This window comes from Schistocerca gregaria, chromosome 2 (assembly GCF_023897955.1).
Source record: "Schistocerca gregaria isolate iqSchGreg1 chromosome 2, iqSchGreg1.2, whole genome shotgun sequence".
NCBI lineage: Eukaryota > Metazoa > Arthropoda > Insecta > Orthoptera > Acrididae > Schistocerca > Schistocerca gregaria.
Window position 1 is genome coordinate 822,340,035 of NC_064921.1, and position 27,761 is coordinate 822,367,795.

General features: G+C 40.9%; 1 protein-coding gene across 1 annotated transcript in view; it reads right to left on the minus strand.

Annotated features, from left to right (window-relative positions):
- The window catches only part of LOC126335163 (juvenile hormone acid O-methyltransferase-like), a 44,297-nt gene extending 19,309 nt beyond the window's left edge, over positions 1–24,988 (minus strand). Inside the window, exons 1-4 of the mRNA XM_049998137.1 lie at positions 24,951–24,988; positions 21,905–22,103; positions 17,300–17,520; positions 13,268–13,400 (exon numbers count right to left, since the gene is read on the minus strand). Of these exons, the coding sequence (XP_049854094.1) occupies positions 13,268–13,400; positions 17,300–17,520; positions 21,905–22,057 (507 nt within the window). The 5' untranslated portion in view covers positions 22,058–22,103; positions 24,951–24,988. The remainder of the gene's footprint in view (positions 1–13,267; positions 13,401–17,299; positions 17,521–21,904; positions 22,104–24,950) is intronic.
- Positions 24,989–27,761: the final 2,773 nt, after the last annotated feature.

Genomic DNA, 27,761 nt, shown 5'->3' on the forward strand with positions numbered 1-27,761 from the left:
CTCTTCTCCGTCTATGCTAATAATTTGACGAATAACATATTTTCTCTTGATTATGGCGTGACACACTCGGTTCAATAAGATAAGTAAGGACCGGAAGGAGCCTACTTGGTGTTGTTGTTGGAAGGAATGCAACACTTCATTATACAATGCTTGTCATTAATTGTTCAACTCCAGAGAAAACCACAGTCACTGGCAAGCCGTCTACAATTTTATCCTACAAAAATTACGTAGATCTTACTTCCCTCGTTGTCGACGGAAGTCCACGGCGGCGACACAATGTGGCAGTGGGCTTTTACTGTTGCGACTTGGGCCCACAGTGCGCTTCACATTTAAGCCCTCGTTTCTTCAGCCCTATGCCCATTGATCCATAATAACTTGCCCGGCCATGCTTCCAGATATACCGACCATTACTTTCCCGTCGTACGTAGATCCACACACTAGCCGTTAGATGTAATATAGCTAGGAATAGCAGCATTCGAATGTACATCTTACTCCGAGCTCGGCGTCACTGCTACTACTGCTCGCTGGCGCGCTCCCGCGCCTAGCGGCACGACAAAGCAATCTCTCTGACTTCAACGATTACTGAATATGCCCTGACTTGCCAATGTTAAATATTACATAATTTAAACATAGTATTTACAATACATATTTACACTAGACAATATATCGTATACAAACCGTTCCATGTGTTACGTAAGCGAAAAAATTCATAGCAAGGACTGCATTGTAGCGTCACACTTCCACCATCACCTACTCCAGTCCATCAAAGGCAGGGCTACCTGTGAAACCAGTCAAGTGATCCAAAATATAAGCTGCAATTACTGTGTTGCAATTATGTGCGCGTGACTGCTAACAAGCTGTCTGTCTGCAGGAACGGCCACTGACAAACTGTGGTCAAGAAACAGCTGGACCGCCTCATTGCTGTGTATGCTGCCAGCACAACTTTCTTCATGTCAATGGTTGCTTCACAGCCTGCACCACCTCGATCCTTCCCACCAGCAACAGCTTTTCTGGACTGCTCAGGTGGGAACTCTCCCTGCAGTATATTCCACGTTCCTGTAACCCTCCTGGCCTCAACTGTCCTACTGTCTAGCCCCTTGCATGCACACATTCCAGCGTATATTCAAGTTCTATGGCCCCTTCACAGTGTAAAAATTTAAGCTTCTAAGTCAATACTATCAAATGAAATGGCCGATTATCACATATTTTGATACTCGAAACCTCACTCACCAAAACCTGTAGGGTACTTCCCATTGACTTAGAACCAAGAAATTTGCTAAGAATCAAGGTTTCACAGAACAAGTAAAGCAAAAATCCGAAATTATTAATCTTTAATTATATAACACGAAGAAAAATATTCCTTTTGTCATTTGTTATCGACTTCAAATTTGATGGTAAAACATTATCGAATGTCTCGGAACCCCTGTTGCCGATATCTTGCCAATACCAATAACGATAACAGGAACAACTAGTCAGCACCATCATCGATCCCATTATAGAGGAAAATGACACCATGATTCCTGCAGGGCTGTCCATAATTCCGTATGAGTGCGAGGGGTTGGAGATCTCTTCTGAGCACGTTCCAAGGCATCTCAGTTATGATCAAAGTGTTCATGTCCGCAGAGTTTGGTGGCCAGCGTCAGTGTTTAAATTCAGAAGAGTGTTCGTGGAGCCACTCTGTAGCAATTCTGGACGTGTGGGGTGTGGAACTGTCCTGCTGGAGTTGTCGAAGTGCGTCGAAATTCACAATGGACATGAATGGAAACAAGTGATCAGGCAGGATGCTTATGTACATGTCACCTGCCAGAGTCGAACATATACATATCAGGGGTCCCACATCATTCCAACTGCAAACGCTTCACACCATTACAGAGGCTCCACCTGTTTGAACAGTCTCCAGCTAACATGCAGGATCCATGGATTCATGAGGTTGTCTCCATAGCCGTATACGTCCATCCGCTTTACACAATTTGAAACAAGACTCGTCCGACCAGGCAATATGTTACCAGTAATCAAGAGTGCAATTTCGGTGTTGTCGGGCCAAGGCAAGGCGTAATGCTTTGTGTTGAGCAGTCATCAACGGTACACGAGAAAGCCTTCTGCTCTGAAAGCACATATCGATGAAGTTTCGTTAAATGGTTCGTTTACTGACACTTGCTGATGGCCCAGCATCGAAATCTGCAGAAATTTGTGGAAGACTGTCATGCTGAACGATTATCTTCAGCCGTCATTGATCCCATTCTTGCAGGATCTTTTTCTGGCCGCGGCGATGTCGGAGACTGAAAGTTTTTCGGGATTCCTGATGTTCGCGGTACACACGTGTAATGGCCATACAGGAAAATCCCCACTTTATCGCTACCGTGAAGATGCTGCGTCCCATCGCTCCTGGGCTGACTATAACACCACGTTCAAACTTACTTCAATCTTTGTAACCCGCCATTGTAGTAGCAGTAACCGATCTAACAAACGCACCAGACACTCTTTGCCTTATGTAGGCGTTCCCGGCCGCTGCGCCGTATTTTGCCTGTTTACATCTCTCTGTATTTGAATACTCATGCCTCTCCCAGTTTATTTCGCGCTTCAGTGTAGCTTAAAAATATTCCACGTGTGGTTCAATCTGCTTGGGAGTCATATTTTCTATAGACAACGAGAGTAGTACGTTTTGGTAGATTGTATCTCAGTTCTAGCTCCCAGCTGATTCGTTCCTCGTGAGCTAGCTGATTAGAACTTACACAGAACTTAACAAAACATCTACTTTTCAGGTCTAAATCCTTTAATTTCTGTTAAATTGCTTAGAAAAGTTAATAAATCTGAACATTTTTTCGTATTACATTCAGAAATTTTCAATCGATTATATTTTTCATAGGAAAGGTGTTTGCAAGAAAATAGAATTTAATATTTCATATAAAACGTAATTACAAGAAAATAAAATTTAATATTTCTTTACAAAAAGTGAACATAAGAAAGTGAAACGTAATGAATTATGGTGAATATAAGAAATCTATCCTTTGCTCAAAATTTTCCTAATTCTTTCTTCTTGAGCAGCTATACGATTTTTATGAACTGTCGATTGTACTTGATTTTTTAGTGTCCTTGTTTTACAAACAGTTCTACCACATTCACATGTAACTTTAATTTACTGATGTCTCGGTACACTTTCTATTTCTACACAGTCACCACACTGCTTTAGCTGTTTGATATCCTCCATTTACAGATTATGTAATATAATAGCACAAAATTAAGTTCATTAATAAAAAGTGCAAAACGTTCGCTAGCGAACACCTTCCACTGTGTTAGTCCTATAAACCGAGCTTCTGGGCTTTGACCTCCAGTACGTCAGTGCATCATGCTTCTGAGATAACAGAGGGCTCCATTATTTTTGGATGAAACACACCACCCGCTCCTTAGTATGGGTCTTAAACTTGCCCTTTGCATGGTGATAGATCGTACAGAAGCGAGAATAGAAAAAGTTTTGTCAAATAGCTATTTCTTCTCTAACCACTGACGCTTTGATGATTTCATGAGATAATGGTCAAAATCCTTCAGTCTTCATACTCGGTTTAGAGCTTTGACACAGTAAATATCCTCTAAAATGGTATATACATTAGGTACTCGAGTGACAAAGTACATTCTACAAGCACTACTTCCATCAGTTCATTTTGGATGCAAATAAGTTATTTTCTTCACATTTTCGTGTTTTATTGGAAGTGAAGAAACGTGAATAACATGTAAATGATAGTAGGAATACTGAAGATAACTTTAAAAACAATTAATTTATGTTTAAAGTAAAACATGGTCCGCTACTATTTTCAATTGATCGTCCATCAGCGCCATCTCTGAAAGAAGTATTGAACTGCATTAGATTGGCGCAAGAGAATGTTTCACGTAAGTCATACTACAAATAGAGAAAATGAATGTATACGTAAGTTCACTCAGTGTGCAACCATTCTTTCACTGACGGAAATTGTTGTTCTAGGTGATTATTATCTTTACCTAGAGGCCACCTGCCACCGGATAAAATACGAGTTGCAAACTCCTAGTTCAGCTGAAGCATACTTGTCCTGCAGCCAGCGCTTTCCATCGATCTCACACAAATCTTAATTCATTTTGAAAATTCAAAATGCTTATGTAATCTACATAAAAGAGCTATACACAAGAAATACAATGAGTAATCATTTTCTAATTATTATACTAAATTTTTCGGTTTTGTTTTCTTTATCTTCGTGAAAATATTTTAAAATGAAATGAAAACATAATGTTCAAATTACTTTAACTTTTTCTTATATTTTATTCATTAATATAGTTAAAAACTTTCAGTAAAATTCTGTGCCAAACATTGTAAGTTAAATTTTTCCTTACTATACATTCCTACATACGTTGAAGTATCTGAAGGAATTTGTTCATTAAAAGTCCCACACAAAGATTCCTAGTCCTAAAAACAACAATATCAGAAGTTGCGTCCACCTTGATGCAAAACACCTTGTTATATGTTTAATTTCTTTATTTTCCCATACTAGTTTCGGCGACAAATATCACCATCATCAGTGGGCTTTTTTAATCTTATTTATTGCAAGTTACATAATGTTTTTGAGCATTATGTAACTTGCAATAAATAAGATTAAAAAAGCCCACTGATGATAGTGATATTTGTCGCCGAAACTAGTATGTGAAAATAAAGAAATTAAACATATAACAAGGTGTTTTGCATCAAGGCGGACGCAACTTCTGTTATTGTTGTTTTTCTATGCAAACACGAACCAAATGGAAGAGTTCCAAGATAAAATTATTATTCCTAGTCCTTTCCCGTGAACTTACAATATTACTTCTACATGTCACGTTAATCACATAGATAGGATAGTTTGTTATGAAATTACATGGAATTACGTCAGCATCTGATATGAGTAGTGTAACTCATTTAAAATCGAGAAATGGATTGTATGCTTTGAGAATATTATTTGGTGGGTTAATATTCCAGATTTCCTGTGGGAAAATTTCATTTGTTCCATGTAATGTGGTCGAATAACGAACAGTGAAGTAACTGATTATTTTTACTATATGTCTGAAATGTAATAAATTCGAAATATGGCATATCAAATTCTGCAGAGTTATGTGATATCTAGTTCGAAAGTTTTCTTACTACTCAATTCTGCTACTTCTACAGTTGTACTTCATAAAAAGATATCTTAACTTTCAATTTTTCCAGAATATGTTCTCGTTGTTCTAACTTGTAAGTTGGTTCATATTTAATCGTTAGTACACGAATTTCCATCAATTCTATTACAATTTTTCCTTCCTTCGGAAGTCTATCTTTAATTTCATTCCAGCAACATTATAACCAGGTCATCTAACAATTGCCTCTCCAGAACTAGAAGACATAGTAAAAATTACGTTATCACACGCAATTTCTTTATTACATTTAAAAAATCCACCAAGAATTGATAACAGATAAGGTACTATATTTTTCTTACTCTTTATTTTACTGTTATCTAGAATGTCCCTCTAAGCTTATTTTATCAATAACAGATGAAGTCAAATATAACAGAGCTGTTGATGAAATCAAAGAATGTGCTACACTTACAAATATTTACTATTAAAAACAGTCTTGATCACGATTTATTTATCAAAGTGACCGGTTTCGACCACTACTGTGGTCGCCTTCAGACCTACAGGTTGTAAACAAAGCTTTAATTAGAGAGCTATATACATTAAAGAAGATACATAAAGCTATAAAGCTATAAAAACATGAATTACTATTGAGTAGGAACCTCTTTCTGTTGGAGAATCAATACTGGAGAAACCAGTTTATCTTCTTTATTGTTATTTTAATCACCTGATAGAAAGTGGGTTGTCAGCAGCATATTACAAGAAACATGACATAAAGGTGGTACAGGTAATACAATAAAAACGGCGGGCAAAAACTGTAGACATAAAAAACAATAAACACGAAGCCGTTCACGCTGGACGAGACAAAACAATAAAACCCGTTGACACAGCGCACAAAACACGGATGACTGCGACGGCACAGGTGAACAGTGGTGGCGTGATGGCTAAAGAACACTAAACACAAACGAAGGCACACAAACGAGACACTGATGGCGATGATCTCCGGCGCGCGAATGTCCACTGAGAGTTTACGAGTCCGGGGACCTGCCAAGAGAGGAGAATGGGGGTGGGAGAGGTAGAAGGGAGAGCAGAGATGCCACAGGCAGGGGAGAGAGGGAGAGTTAGGAAGGGAGGAACGGGGAGTGGAAGCCCGGTTGAAGAGGGGTGGAGGAACGGGGGATGGGGGAAAAGCACAGTGAAGGGAGAGAGGGTGCCCAAAGGAAAATTCACAGGAAGTGGGAGGGGAGGATCAAAGTTGATAGGAGAGGTAGGTGGTGGGGAGGAGGACATCACCAGGGAGGGGGAGCTGGAGGAAGCCACCTTGGGAGAGGGTAAGGAGGGTGGAGAAATGGAGACCGGGTGGGACATGAGAATACATGTGCGGCAGCTGGTGGGGGTGGAGAGGATGGGGGAGAGAAACGGGTGAGGGGGATCAAGTTTTTGGGAGATGTACAGGATCCATATCCGGAGAAACCAGTGCACGTCTTACTATACATAATGGAGGCTAGACCCACTTCCGACTGCATGATGTCATTACTAACCAATGAGTTATAAGTCGAATTACAATTTAAAATTTCTTAGTTAAAAGAACATTGTCAAGAATTAAAAATAAACGCACACTAAACTTAGCTTGTTAAACAGCTATTGTCAATTAAGAAGCGTTAAAATATTTAACTATGTAGGAAAAATGAACTTCAGTTTGGCAGTACATGGGCTGCCCTCTCAAGGCCAATATACTGTTTTATCACAGTCATTACATGTTATTTTGTAAACACCTTACTTTTGGTATATATTTGAGTCTCCTATTGTGTGTTTCAGTGTCATCAGTAAGGGGGTTATTAGTTTTAAATGCTATTGTCACGCTTGTGTTCTTAAATAATTTATTTATTTTATCTGAAATAGGTCCCATATATGTCATTTTTGTAAATCTCTTCTTGGAATTTGTAACAGTATCATTTGTTTCTTGTAATTTTTGATATAACAGGTCAATCTGATGGGAATTATAATTGATAGCAACTGCTTTCTGTTTTGATGTATCAATTTCTTTGTGGATTGCATCATATTGGAGATGAAATTTCAGTATCCCATGTATCATAGTTTTAAAAACTGACATTTTGTATCTTGATGGATGGCATGATTTAGCATTTATTAAGATGTCAGTTGATGTAGGTTTTCTATAAATATAAATATTATGTTTTCCATTCTTATTTAAAGCAAATACCCCCCTACAGATGAAACTGAGACACACAATTGGAGACTCAAATATATACCAAAAGTGAGGCGTTTACAAAATAACATGTAATGACTGTGAGAAACAGTATATTGGCCAAACTGGCTGTAACTTTTTAACACGTTTCACAGAACGTGCTACTGGTTCTGCACGTACCAATTCAATATTTTGTCAACATCTTAATAGCTACAATCATTCTGAGGGTTGCATTTCTAACAGTTTGAAAATATTACATACTGTGCCAAAAGGACCACTGCTAAATACCTTAGAAGAAATTGAAATCTTTTCACTTTACAAAAGTAATGCATTATATGTTTTAAATGAACAATTTCAGTTCTAAGACAAACATTTTTTGAGCATTTAGGATGATATTCTTTAGAATGTTTACTCTCCTATCCTTTGTTTTTTTTATTTTAAACAAATTATTTAGTCTTTTAGGAAATATTTTATATTTACATTGTAATTTTATTCACCAAACATTATTTTATGACTGTCAGTTTTAGAATTTTTGCTCATATGCTTTTATACTTCATATTGCTAATTCACATCCTTTTATTTTTGACAGTATGGCTTATAATTTTGTAATTTTTCTTCCTTTTTCATTATTTTTATTTGCTTATAAGACTGGAATATGACTTGAGGAATAGCAATGCCTTTCAAAATTGCCACATGTAATTTACATACCAACGTCATAGACAATATTTCAAACATACGGACAAGTACTTCGTATTGTCTCTGTGCAGTGTGTAGTATACATGTAAGCTACAGATTATTGAGCTTACTCATTGAAAATCGTTTCAATAAAGAAATGTTGCTGCTCAATAATACATCATCTGATGCGACAGTCTTTGCCATTTCACTTTCACAACAACTTCGTTGGAGATAAGCCTGCTGCCAAATCTTTGGCACTGGCGTTTGTCCTCACCATGGCAACCACTAGTTCGACTATCGACTTTACAACAACTATCAGTGGAAAGAAGCCTGCTGCCTCATATATGCAACGGCGTCCAACTTCACCATGGAAACCCATGGTTATAAATTGTTCACTAACAGGCCTTGAGAGGGCAACCCATGTACAGCCAAACTGAAGTTCATTTTTACTACATAGTTAAATATTTTAACGCTTCTCAATTGGCAATAGCTGTTTAATAAGCTAAGTTCAGTGTGTATTTATTTTTAATTCTTGACAATGTTCTTTTAACTAAGAAATTTTAAATTGTAATTCGACTTATAACTCATTGGTTAGTAATGACATCATGCCGTCTGAATTGGATGGAGCCTCCATTATGTATAGTAAGACGTGCACTGGTTTCTCCAGTATTGATTCTTCAACAGAAAGAGGTCCCTACCCAATGGTAATTCATCTTTTTATAGCTTTACAACTTTATGTATCTTCTTTAATGTATGTAGCCCTCTAATTAAAGCTTTGTATACAACCTGTGGGTCTGAAGATGACAACAGTCGTGGTCGAAACCGGCCACCTTGATAAATAGATCGTGATCAAGGCTATTTTTAATAGTAAATATCATTCTAGATAAAATCATATTTCTTTCCTTTTCAGTCACCAAATGAAATTTTTGTTACATTATTATTGGATTTTCCATCATACATTGGATAATACGATTCTGATTCATCTGGATTAGCAATAACAGTTCTTAAGTTCACCATAAATTGTGCATAGTTTGGATGAAGACATAAATATTTATTTCAATCTCTGTACCCTCGTTGGGTACATTTGAATTATGTTAACTTTTCTCATTTGCTAGGAATTAATTTTTTTTATTTCCCACCACTTTCAAGTTATGAAAAGTGACCTAGGAAGTGTGTTTGCATTCCCAGGTCTCCAATCTTGGATCGCCAACTTTAATTCTGATGTCATGTCAAATATCACATTATATCCTAAGTGATAGTACTTTCGATAATAAGCGAAATTGTGAGATTACGTGACATATAGACACATACTCTGCAAGAAACTGCACAAAGCATGGCAAAGGTTAATTAGTGTTGTAGCACACGTTAGGGGTTCTCTGCCACACGAAAAGCTGTCCCGAGTAGCGATGAGTCGGCAACGTCTGACTGAAACGAACATGGCGCCCTTGGTAGTATAGGGGGCGTGGCACAGTCGCTTAAAGCTGTCACTGCAAAGAAGACTCACCTCGCGATGGACAGGTATTGGTAGCGACGCGGAAATGTCAGACTTACGCGTGGCTGGTGCGTCCATGTACTGGTCATCTGATACCGTGCGTTGCTTGTATTCGAAACGATTTACTTTTGTGTTTGTGTTGCTGCACCATAAAAGGTCATAGAAGCATAATATATCCTCTTAAAGAGCCCGAAAAGCTGAATATTTGAATTATAATTTTATCAGTAGCATATAAAATTAACAGAGATTCGTTAAGGCGAAGAAAATGGTAACGCATAAATCTTGGAAAGCTTGTCAACGAAACATGATAAAATACCAATCTAGGAATCAGATGCATTAGTTACAAGACGCTGTGCTAACAGAAAAGGACGTAATTTGCCATGGAATGGAACGACTTTTTTTTCAGGTAGTTCAAATGATTTAGAGATACTGTGCAATCATTCTAGTTATATTTGTTATCATTTATGCGAGAACTTCCATGTAAACTGGTGTCTATCTCGGATTCGCCTGCGACGAGGCCAACCCGCAACGCATCTCTGTTCAGCGGGTTATCGTCAGGTCAACACCTGTGGTCATGCTGGATCCCTCCGTATCTTGTTCAATCCACAGAGGGCGTCCCGGTAAGCAGCTAGAGGGCGCAAAACAGTCATCGCCCCAGACACGTATCTCTACCTGCATTCGCTGCAGCTTCGCTAGCCAATAGGGAAATTATAACGTTCCGCCGCGGGAGTATTTCTCCCAGCACGGAGCCGGCTAGAGCCAGTTCTGTCTTCGCCAGCCAGCGACTCAAATACCACCACTATTTGGATACAGCCTCAGATGGGACGTAGCCCGTGACCTGCGCTCTGGGCCTTTGTGTTCCGCGCCGTGGACAAGTCGTACTGCCCGTGAGATACAACTTTGAATACGTACTTTGTTTTGAAGACAGACTTTGCATTGCTCACAAGAACGTAATCTAAGCTCTCAAGAATCTATTCCGGTTTTGTTTAAGAACAGTTATTTGTGATGAAACTATCCTATACAATACTAGGAAGAATAGCTGAAAAACGTTTATTTTCTTCTGTTGTGCTGCTTCAGAAACAGTGACTGTTTGTGTTCGAAGTTTACTTGTTCAAATAAACGAAGTTAAATTATGTCTACTTGTGATAGTGTGGAAATATCTCGAGTGGGAAACACTTCAATCACATCTTAATGTAACATCTTGAATTAATCAGCACAAAAGCGCACACTAGAATCAGGTGACCTTAGTGATATAGGGAGGGGGGGGGGGGGGCAATTACTGAACTACATGAAATAAAATCGTCACAGCTTCTCTGAATGGTTTGCGTTAGGAAGTTCAAACTGCACTGTTACTGCACTGTTGGCTGCGTAGCATGTTGGGAATTAGCATGGGCATTGTTGTTTGGCTTAGCAACGAAGCCCACCTTCGTTTGGATGGGTTCGTCAGTAACCAAAATAATCGCGTTTGGGGGACTGATAATCCGCATTTCGCGATCGAGAAGTCTCTTCACTCTCAGCAGGTGACTCTGTGGTGGGCAATGCCCAGTCACGGATTGTCGGTTCGATATTTGTTGATGGTTGATGCCACGGTGTCTACCGAACGGCACGTAACCGTTTTGGAAGATGATTCCATCTCCATTAATCAAAGTGACCCTCATTTCGACAAGATATGGTTCGTGAGAGACGGAGCTCGACCACATCGAAACAGGAGAGTGTTTGATGTTCTGGAAGAGCACTTTGGGGACACACATTATGGCTTTCACGTACTCAAAAGCCACTGCATGGGCCTCAACTGGCCGCCATATTCTCTGGATCGGAACACATGCGACACCTTTTTGTGGGGCTATATTAATGACACGTTTGCAGAAATAACCCCAAAACCATCTCTGAGCTGCAAACAGCCACTCAGGAGGTCATCGACAGCATCGCTGTTCCGACACTTCAGCGGGTCATGCAGGATTACGTTATTCGTCTGCGCCACATCATCTTCAATGATGGCTACAATATCGAACATGTCGTAATCTAAATCTGAATATTGGTGGTGACGTTCATATGTTGAATAAATTGTGTGCACGCCGTAGTTTGTAACTAATTTGCGTTTTATTCAAATACTTCAATAATTCTCACCCTGTAGAAGTCGTAATGATATACTGGTGCAGATTCGGCTCCTAACAACTGGTTATTTTGGGAAGTCTCGCCAGAGTGTGTCTAAAGCACATTTTACGTAAACGATTTTGTTGTCTCCATTGACTACTGGTGACAAGTGAGTCTACTGCAGGACCTCTGGCGTTGTACTAATGTAACAAGTCTCGTCTGTCACGAGTGGTTGCTCTTGATGAAACCTCAGCGACAAAAGTGCTTCCGTTGTGAGAGCTGTCTGATCAACAGTTTGGCTCTCGAAGTGAGGTTATGCAGATCAATCCGTTTTACTAAAATAAAATATACATATTGTAATAGAATTTTGAAAAAGCAATGATGATAAAGTTTATTATTAATGATCAAGGCGGAATTGGTAGCAGATGTTCTGGACAAACGACGTACGCTGATTTCTCCACTCTCTGGAGAAATGAAAGAATGGGCAAATTGTCACTCAAACACTTGGAAACATCTGCATTTATTTCCTCAAAAAATACACGCAACAACAGAATCAAAAATTCGGAGAAATTACTTTTCTACAAGCCCTCGTATCTGTCGAACAGTGACTTACTTGACGCATCAGCGCTCACAAGTTAGAAATTTTACATTGGTACCTACGTTGTATGGAGGTACACGACACGATCTATGGACATTCACATTTTCTTTTAAGCACATCTGGTGCACGATTTTGCTTTAAATACCAGTTGATGCGGACAAAAGGCGCCAGGAAAAAGTGTTTATGGAATCTGCTGAAATATATTTTTAAATTTATTGCCAACTCTTTGCATTGGCCACAAAATTTATTGTAACTTATTTGTTTGTACAGTTCGAGGGAACTGCGTTCATTTGAATTATCAATTGAACAAGAACCGGCTGATGCAATCAGACACCTAGACAACGTAGAGCCATAGACAGTAGTGTTATTGCATTCCAGTTCTGCCATATTCCAAGGGATAGTGCAGTATAATTTGTTGTTATCAGCTTGGCCGGTAATACCACATCTTCCGATTCTTATCGTACATGAAACTCGGGAAGACTTAGTGCTCGGATGCCTCTCTCTGCGCTATGATTAGCCCTGTTCATTAACCATGCGACACCAGAAGACCCCTGTTGATGATCGCAGCATGGGTCGAAACGTCGAGTACTCGAGAACGTTCAACAACTCTGAGAATCTTAAAGCCAATCGTAATGGGTACGACAGCCCTCCGATTTATAAAAGAAAATTCTTCCTGGTTAGTAACTTTAGTTTCGTTTGAGGAAAAGGCAGAATGCAGTGGCGGTCAACATGGTCCCTCCCACGCACAAGTGGGCGTTTCAGCTTTCGTGGTGGGCGGTAGCCGGTAGGGATTTTCAAAATACTTTTATTACGCTTTAGAGAAAAATTTTGACAATAAGGGACTGGCTATTGTATGTTTTAACTTGATGCAGCTCGGCTTTCTAAATTTTGTAAAGTAAATTTATCCCTACTTCATAAATCATATTTACTATGTATTCGATGGACGGTTAGAAAATTTTACAACTAACACAGAAACAAAAGTGGGTGGCAGGCTAAACAAGTCGACTTTTCCTGACGTAGGGCTTTTTTAGAATTATTAAACATAATTTCCCAAGTATTTCTAAGATCTAAGGGAATATCGGGTAGACCTAAGGGTTACCTGCATGTACCGAGCCCAACGCGAGTCTTTCGCCATTTCTTCAAACACTGTGTAAAACACCATGTTAGCGATTATGCTGAAGACAGCCTCTCCTCCAGGCACCAACAGCTTGTGAATGTTCTGGACAGCGCGCCTGTGAAAATATTAATGTATTAGGTGGCATTGCCAAAGTGGAGGTCACATAAGACTTTCTGAATTTTTGTAAGAATCAAATGAACGAATTACAACAAAAATATTTTGTGGTGAAATGTACAACAATAACACTAAAAACCCACACATAATAAGGTGTTTTTAATTTCACATTATGCAAACGAAGTTAAATTAACAGGCTTGAACTTGCTGTTCAGAACGCCGAACACATTATGAGAACGATAACATTGTAAATGTGAGCACAAAAATGAAATTACGGTAAATTCAGTGTCGTCATAGGTATTCAACGTAATCATTCTTTGCTCTCTGTTGATATCTTGTGCTATTTGAAAACCAGCAGATTGAGCACACCTTGGTGAATCTTCAAAATGGCACTTCATTAATTCCATAAAAAAATTACTGACTACAGCTTTTTTGTTCCTGTTGCTTCAAATCTTACATAAAATTATAGACTAATTGTAACATTACTACTTTTTAGGGACAAAGAACAGTTCTTCTAAAAATTTAGGACGTCTATCCTCCAACCGATTAATGACAGAGTTTTTAAATTTATCTTACGAATATACCACTATTGTACATAGCCCGGTATTAAAGCGACATGTTCTTCTAACGGACTCTTAGGGACTGAATTTTGCAGCTAATGCGCTATCGACGTCACTTTTTTTACTATCACTGCATCCCATTGTGATTGTTTTGAAATTCTCATTCTGGCACTATGAAAGGGATACGTTTTCGCGTCCAACAACTTTCCTAATATTATTTCATAACGACCATGTTGTCTTCATTTTCTTCTGCTGTATAACATAGCTCGAATAGATGCCGAAACTGTGGACGGCGGGGAGAGGTGGGGGAGAGTCCACAACGGGATATGCCGTTTTATTTTTAATGAACATAGCAGTTTCTCCCCTGTAGCCATCTACAGTGTCCTTTCCTTCTTTTTCCGTTAAGTTGAAAGCGTGAATGAGATTTTTTCATGTCTCGTGGCGTCCAGAGGGTTTATTTCCTCCGAAGTAGTTTTATAGCTTCTAAATCTATACTACTCTCCCCGTAGTCTCTCGTACAAAGATACTTGCAGAACAACCTGTAGCGAATCATGAACTTTCGTGGTTTTTTAAGCATATCGAGAAGTAACATATTCAGTAAACACTACGCCTTTGCAGCTTTTATTTTTCTTCCAGTTGACTTGTAGAACATGTGCCATGTCCTCTCCTGTTATAAAAAAAATGTTGTTTGTAACGGGAGACCAGAGGCGTGCTTCATCATTTAAAATTTGTCTTCATCTAAAAAGAAAAAGAAAACATTTTATAACGAGCGGACGATAAAAGTTTTAAAAAAGAGGGTGGATTGGCAATAAACTATCGTCACTTCTAACACATCGCGGCAGTACCCAAGTTACTATGTGGAAAGTATAAGGTGGCAGCGTCTTTCCGGTGTGAGTTAGGGCAGCTCGGTGAAAGGCAAAGCAAAACACCACCCAAGAAGGCAAAGGAACGCTCTATTTCTTTTAAAATACCATATCTGGGTGCAGTACGTGAAAAAAAATGCAGTCATACGAGATGTAAAACATTACTTCAGCGTGTTTTACATTTTCGGATATAAGCAGTAAACACAGACAAAACGCTCTGGTAAACAAATATAATGAAGCGGCTGGATACTATTTTACATGCAATGATTGCCGTAAGAAATATATAGGACAAACCGGTAGGTCATTTCAAATAAGATTTCAGGAACACCTTATCTTAAATAACCCACGACTTAAATTAACAGCGCACTTAGCGAAGAGGGAAACAGCATCACAAGCCCTTCAGAAAATTTAAAAACATTCCATAACAAAGCAAAAAGCCACATTTTGAATATGTAAGAGAGTAGAAATTTTTAGATATGAAAACGAAAACGCTCAATTCACGTCGAATGACCAATTGGAATTATAGCACCTTATCGTTCTCGCTAATTTTGATTGTTTGTATGACTTGGTTTTAGAGCGTAATAAAATTCTGTATTATTCTCGTGTGTAGAGATAGACGCAACGCTCATGGTCATGAGCACATGACGTCACACTGTCCATAAGAGGCCCACGAGAAAGACAGGTCTCAGCGCGTACGTCACGAAGCACTATGGGACATCTAGGGTCACCAGTCCCCTAGAACTTAGAACTACTTAAACCTAACTAACCTAAGTACATCACACACATCCATGCCCGAGGCAGGATTCAATCCTGCGACCGTAGCCGTCGCGCGGTTCCAGACTGAAGCGCGAAATTGGGCCTGAACCCGCTCTCTCGCTCAGCGCAGCAGACAAAATGCGTTACTAGACCTGTTAACTCGTAGCTGGGTGTGTACACGTTAACGAGAATTGCATCATCTCTGGAATTTGCTATTACGAAGTCTTACTGATTAACTGTATTATAACAAAATTTAATGCTCGATATAAATGTGTGTAGCATTTTGTCTGCTTAACAGTCCTCATTTCATACAAGAAGTGGTTCCTTCTGCAACTGATAATCTGTCTGGCATGATTTTAATTTTATTGTACGCTAGTACAGCCGCAATAAATTATGAGTAGGCCTAAGGGCTTCCTATCATTGTAGGACTAATAACAGTAGTAATCCATAATAGCGGATTCCTGTAAAAGATGCAATTCTCATTCGTACCGTGCTCACCTAGTTACGACTTAACAGATGTAGAAACGTAGTTTTTGTCTGCTGAGTTGAGCGACCGAGCGACCGCAGGCCTACATTCGTGACGTACGCGCCGCGGCCTGTCTTTCTTGTGGGCCTCGGTCCACATGGATAGCTTCCGTTCCGCCAGCCAGCTAGTCTCTCCTTGTCGGTCATGCAGGGCGCTTTTGCTTTGTCCTACACTGAGCTGCCCTTCTATCACACTCGCAAGACACTGCCAACCGACACTTTCCACATAATAATCTGCGTAGTGTCGCGACGAATCATGTTAGTAGTGACAATTTTTAACGCTGAGCCGGCCCTTTTTTAAAAACTTTTAGCGGTGACTCAGTATAAAATAGTTTCTTTCGGCTTTTTTGATACCAACAACTTTTAAGAGCACGCCATATGACGATATTCACTGAACAGTAAATCCCGACTAGGAGCGACGGGTATGCCTAAAATCTTTTTAAGTTCTGACTATATTTTAGACATTCCTTTATTAATTTTAATATTCACAAAAAAATGGTGACACTGTACTTAGCTTTTTACCGCGTATGTTGCACCAGCGAAACTTAATGTGTTTTAATGAAAAACAATTTAACTATCTGTAGCGGACTTCTTCCTAACGTCATGCCTTTCAAAAGCTTCGGGTGGCCTGAATATAAAATAGTTTATTTCTCTTTTAAACAGTGATCTTTACGTTTTGAATTCCCCTCGTAGTTGTATGGAGCTTTGTCACTTCGTTTTAATACATAATTCATTCAAAAATGATTAAAATGGCTCTAAGCATTCCGGAACATAACATCTGAGGTCTTCAGCCCCTTAGAACTTATAACTACTTAAACGTAACTAAACTAATGACATCACACACATCAATGCCCGAGGCAAGATTCGAACCTGCGACCGTAGCAGCATCGCGGTTCCAGACTGAATCACCTAGAACCGCTCGGCCACAGCTGCCGGCTAATACATTCTTCTGCCAGTCTGGCAACAAGCCTTGCATAATCTAGTTTTATCAGTAACATAAGATATAAATCTCGATAAACTAAAAATGTTATTGGAGAAAATGTATGACTGATTGTTAAGGCATTTCTTACTCTTGGAAGTACCACAACAGAAATAGTTGGAGTGTTCAAGTTTTACCCCTGTTGAACTACAATCGGAGAATTAAGACAGGCCAGCTGTTGCACAGTAGTTGATAGGGCGACAAAATGAGTACACACCTATTGTCGGGCACCCAATGCAGCAGCAACAAACAGAACACCTTGCCAAAGGGCGCGTACTGCCACACGGCGGAGTTCTCCAGGTCGGGCTGAACCACGTCCAGCTGCTCGTACGTGATGGTGCCTGGCAGCGCGTTGTGCTGCCTGCAGAACTCCAGCATCTCTGTGCTGATGTCGCAGGCCACCAGCTTCGTACCCGGTGGCAGCCGCGGGGCTAAAACCTGCCAGTACAGAAATATACTTTCTGATTTGCTCTTCTAAGCTATACAGCATATAAAGTTAATCAGTGCTTCCGCTTCTTTGAAGAGACAAAGCGATCCACAGGTATTGCAGATCTTTGATACAACCGTGCTGTGCAATTTCCAGTCGTCGAATATTGAGAAAAGAGGAGGGTGAAGAAAGAGGCCACAGTTGACGAATGGAGAACACGGTGCAGATTACAGAGCGTCCATTCCGTGTGTCGTGGCCTGGTACATGGCGGCGGCTCGCCGTGCTGTCCGCGGAGCATAGCTCAGCGGGCCAGCTAAAGCCTGAGAGTTGTATCGGGCGGTCGGGAACGGCCTGAAACGCTTGTAAGGGTGTTGCAGGGTAGGTTGCACTGGCAATTAATTATAAATCGTTCCCGATTCTGTTATTATTGAAGTTAGCTAAACAAGTAATTGTACGCGTGAATTGAAGCAGTGTACCGGAGAAGCTGTTGCCAGATGTGTTCTTCGTTCGTTTCCTCACACAGCACAAACGTAGCTTCTCCTCTCCTATTTTAAACTTATAACTTCCGGAAAAGGCACATTGTAGCTGGTAATAAGCATTTGAAGAAGTGGTAACTCACGGACTAACAGATGTCTGTGCATTGCCGCACTTTTGCCAGTACAAATACTTGAATTGCTAATTAAATTGGACTTGCCGCAACGTATGAATTTGGTTCTCAACAGTAATTTCTCAGTACAGCCTAACTTTCAAACCCCCTACAAGCTTTTCAGACTGTTTCTGTCAACCCTGCGACAACTGACAGATAGTTCAAGCGGCGCATTATCAACCGAAGTCTATTTGAAAACCCGCCGGTATCTTGGAAACCGCATCGGTGGCCTGCTTAACTACACAGGGTGTGGTTGTCGGGTCCACGCCTTCAGTGAGCGTTGAACACTTATGTGAGAAACATCGGCTGCGTTTGGGATCTATTGGGGCTGGATTCGTTTCCAGATTCATGTGTCTTTGTGTAAGAACACTGCCCACAAACTGGCGAAAACACAATGTACGTACAATTCGTTTCTTTTAGGGTTCCTTACTCCAGCCGGTAAAAATCGAACCTCTGTTGGATTACTTTTCTGTCTGTATGTCTGCCTTACTGAGAAAATTTATGTCACATGCTACGATCTACGGTCCCTTGACGGAGTAGAAAGTGAAGCTCCAAGACAGTGAAATCACAAGGTACGGCCATTTATGACATATTTGGACACTCCCGAAGTCTCTCATCAAAACTATAGTTACTCCAGTTCACCTAGAATCATGAATTTAGGCAAGAAGCAAACTTGCACAGTTTAAGTAAATTTGTAGTTGTATCACTATAAAAATATCTTTTTGTCGTTTGATATCCGACTTCAAACTTGAAATTAAAATATTCTCTAAAGCACTGCAACTCCTGAGACCAATATTTTGCCAGTATCAATGGTGATGACAGGCAAAAGTTGTCGATATTCTCGTTTTCCGGTACGGATGAAGTGTCTATATACGTAATTAAGATTGTATCGAACCCTCACAGCGCGGGACCTAAACGCAAAGGCCAATTTTTATTTATACTGGAAGTTAAAAAAATCGTACCGTATATTCAAAGGTGACAGTATGAACTAAAGCAAGAAAAAAAAACTCCAGTATACACGGGCTATAAAATGTATACCTTAAGTGCTATGAGTATTTGTTCACATAGGCTCGTGTGAAACAATTTTCTAATACTGAACAAATGGTCACAGCTCCTAATATATACGTTTTAGAAGCCATGTTTACTGGATATTTTTGTCTTGGTTTGGACCACACTATCGCCTCTCAAAAATAAAAACTCCGTCCGAACAGGCCCTGATAGACCGTAGCCGACTGGCCACCGTGTCATCGTTCGCCCACAGGCGTCACTGAATGTGGATATAGAAGGGCACGTGGTCAGCACACCGCTCTCCCGGCCGTAAGTCAGTTTACGAGACCGGAGCCGTTACTTCTCCATCAAGTAGCTCCTCACTTTGCCTCACAAGGGCTGAGTTCACCCCGCTTGTCAACGGGACTCGGCAGACCGGATAGTCACCCATCCAAGTGCTAGCACAGCCCGACTTTGGTGATCTGACGGAGCCGGTGTTACCACGGCGGCAAGGCCGTTGGCATCGCCTCTCAAATTATGGGATAATTAGGTAACATCTTGCAGAAATAATCGCTGTTTAATCGTGAGCACCATGTTTTTCTTGCTTTCGAAAGGGATATATCGATCTGTTACTTATTACGCAATGGAAAATTCAAGACAGAAAGTAACAAACAGTACTACGAAAAAGGTATTTGGTACTCACTATTTTACGGAGGTACCGAGTGGCACAACAAAAATACTGTCAGAACATGAGCTTTCGGCCAACAGGGTCTTCATCGAAAATAGTCGGTAGGTTATGATCAGGTATGTGTGAGTTGCGATTGCGAGTGTGTGTTTGTGTGTGTGTGTGTGTGTGTGTGTGTGTGTGTGTGTGTATGTGTACGTTGCCTATTTTCGACGAAGGCCTTGTTAACAAAAAAAAAATCACCTTCTGACGATCTTTCTGTTGTGGCTGTCAGCGACTCACCGTCTCCGCTATATGGTGAGTAGCAACTATCCTTTTATTGTTAATTATTACAGGTGCCTGAAATTTGGTGCACCTGTTGTGTAAATCAGGAGATGAAGAAGGAATATGCAAGTAGTATAGAAATCCCACAGCAAGTCTCAAATCTATTGTCGTACATAGGATGTTATGTATAGCTTTCTTTATTAAAATTCATTAATGGGTGTGATAAATGTAAAGCCTTTGCTGCTACTAGTGATGAGTTCCTTGTGAGCGCGATGGACAGTACGTTATCTCATTTACTCAATCTGCGCAGCGACGCGTTAAAGCTACCATTTACTCGTAATCTGGCACATCAAATTGTTTTTGAAACAGAAGATAATGAAGTAGCTGTAATAGCGGCAGTGCACAACAGCCCACGGATAAGCAATTACACCGCTATTCTAATACGTTAGTGGGTAGTATCGCCACCATATTGCATTGTCAGAAGGATTATCCACACCACAAGTGGCTGCATCAAGAACTTCATGGGGCCGATTTCCATAACCGGGTAGTGGTTTGTAAATGGACACGTCAACAAATGCAATCTAGCTCCACGTTATTTGCCGAAAATTATTTTCCCGTGGGTCTACATTCGCAAACAATGGTTGCGTTATCGGGTTAATATGTATTACTGGGGTGACGACAATCGTCACTGGGTACAGCAAGTTGACTATCAGCGTCCTTGGTAGGTTAACATATGGTGTGACGCCATAGGAAACAAACTCATTAGTCCGAATCTTATCGACAGCATGTAGAAAGGGCACAATCAGGAACTATGGGTACAACTGAAAGATATTGCCCAGGACGTTCGACAACGTATGTGGTTTCAGCATGGCGGCTGCCCAGTGCATTACGCAACTGAAGCACCGGAGCTATTAAACCGTTTTTACACTGGTCGGTGGATAGGGAGAATGGCCCAGTTAATTGTTCTGCTAGGTCGCCGATTTAACTTCACCAGATTTCTTCCTGTGGGGATATTTAAAAGATATTTAAAAGTGCATCAGCGAGTGTCAACAGGCCGTGAAGACATGGTCCACAGCATCAGAAACGGCTATGCTGCTATTGCCGCATTTATGATTCTGTCCTGTGTACGGTCATTTGAAAAGTGGATCATTAAGTGTACTGAAGATGGTGATACTAATTTTGAATACTTACTCGAAATGGAAAAGGAGAGTAGAGTTCGTCGCGAGCCATTATCACAGTGGCCCGTCAAGTACTCCCATGTTCTATGGGGAGGAGGGGGTATCCAATTAGAAGTTACGAAATACTGGCCTGCCCTAACCTCACAGCATAGAGTTGGGGTCCGAGATGCCATTCGATATTCAAGGGCCGTTGAGTATCATGTCATAAATTACGATGGTGGCCCATTTCTGTTCCTCTGATTACAGCGTCATCTGTGTCGAAAGGAAAGATATGCTTCAGACAAAAGTATACAGATTTGGCCGTATAATCGTAGTCTGCCATAAAGAACGGGCGTTCCCATTGAAGATTTCAAAGTCTCCCATACCAGCCACGCACGGGTTTGGGTGGCGGGTTGAGTTTGATATCACTGGATGTCCCGCTCCGAGACAAGCAAATTGGAATGTGAAATTTTCTGGTCCGAAATGTAGTTTCGAGCTACTTCAGTGTCTTCTGTTACAATGAACACACTGTGTATCTCCTTTTCTCAGTGGTCCAAGATATACAAGTGCGACCGTATTTTTCAGAATACAACGGAGTTGCTTAGCAGTCGATTGGTCTCATGGAGTAGTAACGTGACTGGAAGTGAAGAACCCACCTTCTTGGTGACGTCACCGGGCCCGCAGCCAATGTCGAGCACCGGCAGCGGCTGCCGCGGCCACGTGAAGACCGACCACAGGTCGTCAACCTGTTTGGCGGCCAGCAGCGTGATGGGAGCACACCCGAGGTTGTACAAGTCCGGCTTATCCATGCTGGTTAGAAGTCTATCCCCCTCACAGACAGGAAGATGCTGATGCCTGGAAGAAAGATGTTTTTAGAGAAATGTCCCTCCATATCAGATACAGTTTAATGGGAAAGTGGCCGTTAACCTTTTGCCATTAGTGACGGAATACTAGTCAGTTTCTGTAAGAGGTCCTTAAACCAAAACCGAAAGAAACTGACAACTGCTTCCCAGTTACTTACGATTTAATGAAACTTATCGCAAATAATATACCTCATTTTTCATACCAACAGTTCGCTCCATGAGAACAGTTTTTAAGTATCTTGACAAAAGTTTAAGGTCACCTACTCCGGTCCAGAAAGCTGTCCATTATTCAGAAGCACGCATTAACAATATGTTTCCAGCAGCCATTACGACTTAATAGTAAAGTCCAGTTTAAGAGGTTCCTAAGGGATTTATTGGTGACCCAATGCTTGTATTTCATTCCTGAATTTCTTACTAGAACCTTTTGATGGACACTTTGTATATATTAATAACAACAAATAACACGAGCTTTTCGTAAAATAAGACTTCTGTACATCTTCAGACCCGTAATGTGATCAGTATATGTAAGTATTGTGAACCGATTTTGTCTTTGGTGGTGCACGGTTAGAATAGCCTGAATTTTATAATATACACCTCAGTGTACTGTACGAGTACGTTTACATGTGTCGTGGCAAATTGGTTACTAATTGCATAGAGATTATAATACGAGTTGCTGTTTTCTTTTTTCTGTGTATCTCAACGGCACTGCGTTCATAATCATTTGGGAAACGTCCCTAGTGGATGAAACTGCCCATAATTTAACTTCAAATAGTCTTTCCCTGTGTTTTAGTATCATTTTTTATACGATAACTTTAATCATGCGACCGTGCACGCCGTTGTGCTCTCTAGCACATGCGCACTTGTCTCTATGTTAAATAGTAGCATCATAGACCGCACAGTAATTTTTATGACACTGTACATGTTTGCACTACATTTGACGAGTTACTCACTGTAACGAAATAATGATGCTATGCTCAGTCCTTTTCTTTTCCTTTTATAAGGCAAATCTTGTAAGTAGGTAGAAGTATTTGCGAACAATATTTTTTCTGCCTATTTTAAATATGAAAATCATGAGTTAGCAATCGAAACAGAGCATCTTTTTATAAACGTGCGATCAAGACAAATTTTATATTAAAAATCAACATAAAGTTCTCCACAAACTTTGATCGTTTCAGGTCTCATAGAAACGTAGGTAACGTTCCTTCGACGGTTGTACTCTAAATGTCACCAAGCGTTTGGCCATTCGTTATCTGATGGTGGTGATGGAGGGGGAGAAACTGCATCAGTTAAGTGTCAGTTCTTTTTAAGTGGCATATAAGCTGCTCCTACATAGACTCGTATAATTTGTGGTCGTTCCTTGTGACTGCCAAAAGAAATCTTTTGGTTGCTTCTTTAATGCAAATTTAATATAACTCGCCTGATTAAATGAATAACGCAATTCACGCCAACCTGTACTGAGACCCACCAATTACGAGAGTGGGTCAAATGAAAACCTTACACATTTTTTAAATATTATTTATTGTGCAGAAGTGGTACAAAGCTGATCACATTTCAACATAATCTCCCCCACGCTCAATGCAAGTCCTCCAGCGTTTACGAAGTGCATAAATTCCTTTAGAAAAAAATTCTTTTGGTAGTCCGCGCAACCACTCATGTACCGCGTGGCGTACCTCTTCATCAGAACGTCCCATTGCGTCTTTGAGTGATCCAACCATATGGAAATCACTTGTGGCCTGGTCTGGGGGGTATGGTGGATGAGGAAGACACTCAAAATGCAGATCTATGATTGTTGCAACTTTTTTACAGGCAGTGTGGGGCCTTGCATTGTGATGTTGGAAAAGGACACCTGCTGACAGCAATCCACATCGCTTTGATTTGATTGCAGGCCGCAGATGATTTTTTAGGAGAGCTGTGTATGATGCACTGGTGACAGTGTTCCCTCTAGGTATGTCACACCATTTGCGAACTTCCTACTCCATTCGTAGACTTGCTGCTGTGACAAACATGCATCACCGTACTGAACCTTCTTTCGTCGATGAATTTCAATAGGTTTCACACCTTCACTAGGCAAAAACCGAATAACAGAACGCTGTTCTTCCCTGGTGCAAGTCACAAGTGGGGCGGCCATTTTTATAATGATACTGCGACGCTATGCCTACATCTGCATTATGCTACGACCTACAGGCCATTCTGCACGCTGTTTTTTAGCAGGCTTACCAACATACAGAACAACGACTCGAAATTTCGATTTGTTATTACAAATTTAAGGTTTTCATTTGACTCACCCTCGTACTTTGGCAAATATTTTACACATACGATGGCACGTTAATATTATATCCAATAAGCTCCAAGTCTACCAGAGGAAAATTAACAGCTGCCTCTCCTTTTTTTTCATGTTGCTGGAGAAAATGAAACGGCCTCAGAAATAAAATCGCTCACATGAGCTTCTAATTGATAGTGGAGGATACTAGACAAGAATATATAAAGATCAAAACGGTACATAAAAAGTACGAAACCTATCGGAAGGATCGGAAGGTGTATTATCGCAATTTGGGGAGTTCTGATGCGGCACAATACCTGTAAGAGAACACTATATCATTAGGCTGGTGATAGAAATGCAAGCGATGACAAATCTATGTAGCCAAGACGAACCCATTTCTGTTAATACTATTGAACTTTGTCAATCAAACTGTTCTGGGTTGTTGCCCGCTTTGTCAATACATAAAGTGACCGATGTTTCGGCCGGTATTGTAGACGGCTTCCTCAGGGCTTTGTGCTGGGCTACACTGTCTAATGAGAGAGACACTTTAGCTAGCTTACAGCGCGCAAAGCGACTTACACTTGCGAGCGGGGCACCGCGGTGGTCGTACGCACACTGAGCGCGGGCACGCCGCTGCCAGCACCTGACAACGAGTAGGCAGTGCTACGTCACAACTACCGTCCGTTTCTGATTCGTCTGTTTCCACCAATGGCAAGAAGTGATCTAAACACCAGTGAGATACGTCTTTACCCACCAATGACAAGGACCAACCAATAACGAACGCCTAACACCCCTTCTACCGTCAAGTGCCCCATCAAATTACGTAAAGCAGCTTCCTCCGCTGCTATATAAGATCTAAAGTCTCTCACATTCAACAGTATAGCTTGATACAACGTCCTGAGGAAGATCTTTTGCAGTAGTGACTGAAACGTCGGACAGTTTTACGTATTAACAGTGCTGTCGACAGCAATAAAGAATTTTCTTTAGAGTGACAGCGGCTGCAACAGCCTACGCTTACACTATTGAACTATTTTTTAATTTTTTTTATTAAAATGTCCATACGCTACTGCATGTTACTGGCACATATAGTGAGTCCTAACTGTCAGATCAGCACCCAGGGTGCTTCATAACAGTTAAAGTCTGTAGACGGACTCGAGAGTCCCTATACAGAGTACTCATCACTGTCACATTAAGGGTGATAAAGCTCATAATAAATCATAGTTAAATTTCAAATTAACCGCATCTTTCGAGTGTCGTTCATTCACGACAACAAAAAGTGCTCTCTGTTCGTTAAACCAAGGTTGCGACTCCTGAAAAGCTGCAAAGTTCTAACCAGCAATTACTATTGAATAACAGCGCTAGTTCTCATAACCGGGGTGAGGAAAGAAAAACCCGTTAAATATTATCGGAGACTGAACTAGGTCACTGAAAAATTTACAAGCGCTGAGAGCACACACATGTACGACAGTGTGCCAGCCGGGAAGGTGCTGCTGAGTGACACGCGAACGGACATGGATCCTGCCAAATTCGTGGTCCCAAACTGAAAGTTCCACTGCATTTTCTTTTCTTTTGATGACGCAAAGGGTAGAGCCCGTTCACGCCCACATTGACGTGGTGACCATCTCATAAAATCTACTGTCACCTCCATATTTGTTAGTTACTAACCGAAGACTTCATGGAAATGGGGCTGTGTTGTGATCCGTAAATCTGGGCACGATTACCCACCAATACTGTCGCATCGAGGAGATAGGTGGTGGACGAAAACCGTGCTAACGGCGTCAGCAGTTTTAACGGCAGGGGGGGGGGGGGGGGGGGGGGGAGAAATGTGCCAAGGCAAGCGCCAAGGGAAGAAAATATTTGCGATTGTTTGGTCAGGTAGTAAGAGCAGTAGCGAATTGCTTGCTATCAGTGACAGAGAATGCGAAGATAGGTTGTTAGTTTTGGGTCTCGTGCAATGCCCGGTACTGTTGCCATAGCTTAGGTCGACATATAGAGTGTTCGAGGAAGGGTGCCACAGGGCTGGACACCTGCGAGGTATCCTGGGCCAGTTGCAGTGTCTGTGCCTGTGACAGGCCAAGACTGTCATCCAGGTGATCGATTGGTCGTAAAGCGGTGACGGTGTAAGGGCTTAGGTTGGGTTTTGTTTGCTTTTATTGTGCAGTTCGGCTTCCCCGTGTTGCCGCATGGTTTGCTAGTCTGCACCTGGTAGTGGCAGTTAATTTTGCTGTGCTGCAGGGATTCACCAGTGTTTGTCATTTTTTTGTGTTACTGTTATCCATAGGCAGTTAAATGTCCATAAGTAGTAGTGTTCGACTGCAGCCTATGTTCGGCCTCATATAGCCGCGAGCTGTACTTTCCGTAATGACCAGTCGTTGCTGATCGAACACATAATGCTGTCAAACTAGCTGTAAAATGCGTTCATATCATTCCGCATTTTGCATTGACTTAAGCGCAATTAGCAGAACACGCCCTAACCAAGAGAAAGAGCCCCATACGATCACAACACTTCCTCCAAACTTTAATATTTGCTCTAGACATGATGGCAGCAAAATTTTCTCATTGCTCCGACTCACTCATTTCGCGTAAACTGCTGTGCGTCCATCCCAAGAGGTGCTCAGCATTGACTACACGAATTTGTGGTTCATGAGGACCTGCGAGGTTATTTTAACCCATTCCTTTTTAACTCCCTATGCACAGTCATTGTGCTAGGTGGACTGTTACTAGCACTTTGTAATTCAGGAGTGATTCCTTCCTCCGATTTCATGTAGTTTTTTACAGCCACACAAGGTAATCCTTCTCTGTCAGTACATGAGGCATGCATGATCATATTTTAGTTGTAAATGTTGCATCGCGTTTCCAGTTCTCAGCTGCAGTACCAGCAGTCCTCAGTCGACATCCAATGTCACTGAGTTCTCGTGTCTGATCCATTCTGCAGTTATTGATCGTCTACTGGCAATACAATACTCACCACCTGCATTTATACTGGGGGTGGGATGGGGGGGGGGGGTACGCTTCTCGTGACATTTGGTGCTCAATTCCACATCACATATAGATGTCCATATACTTGTGATCAAATAAGATTACATTTGCAGATGCACGTTTTCGAGCTGATTAAATGAACCATTGCAGGATGCTGCATGTTGAATAATTCGTTCGTATCTAAAAATTAATCGACTACTATAATATCGCAATTTCAATAACTTACCATCAGGGCCTACAATTCATAGTTACCAATAAAAGGAGCACATCAACCGTATGTAAAGTTAGCTACTATTTCTGCTGGTACAATCCGATTTCTACTACTTTCAACACAGCTTCAATCACCGCCGATTTTGATATTCAACACTTTCGCCCTAGCAATAGCAATGCATTTTCAGTAACGTCTATTAC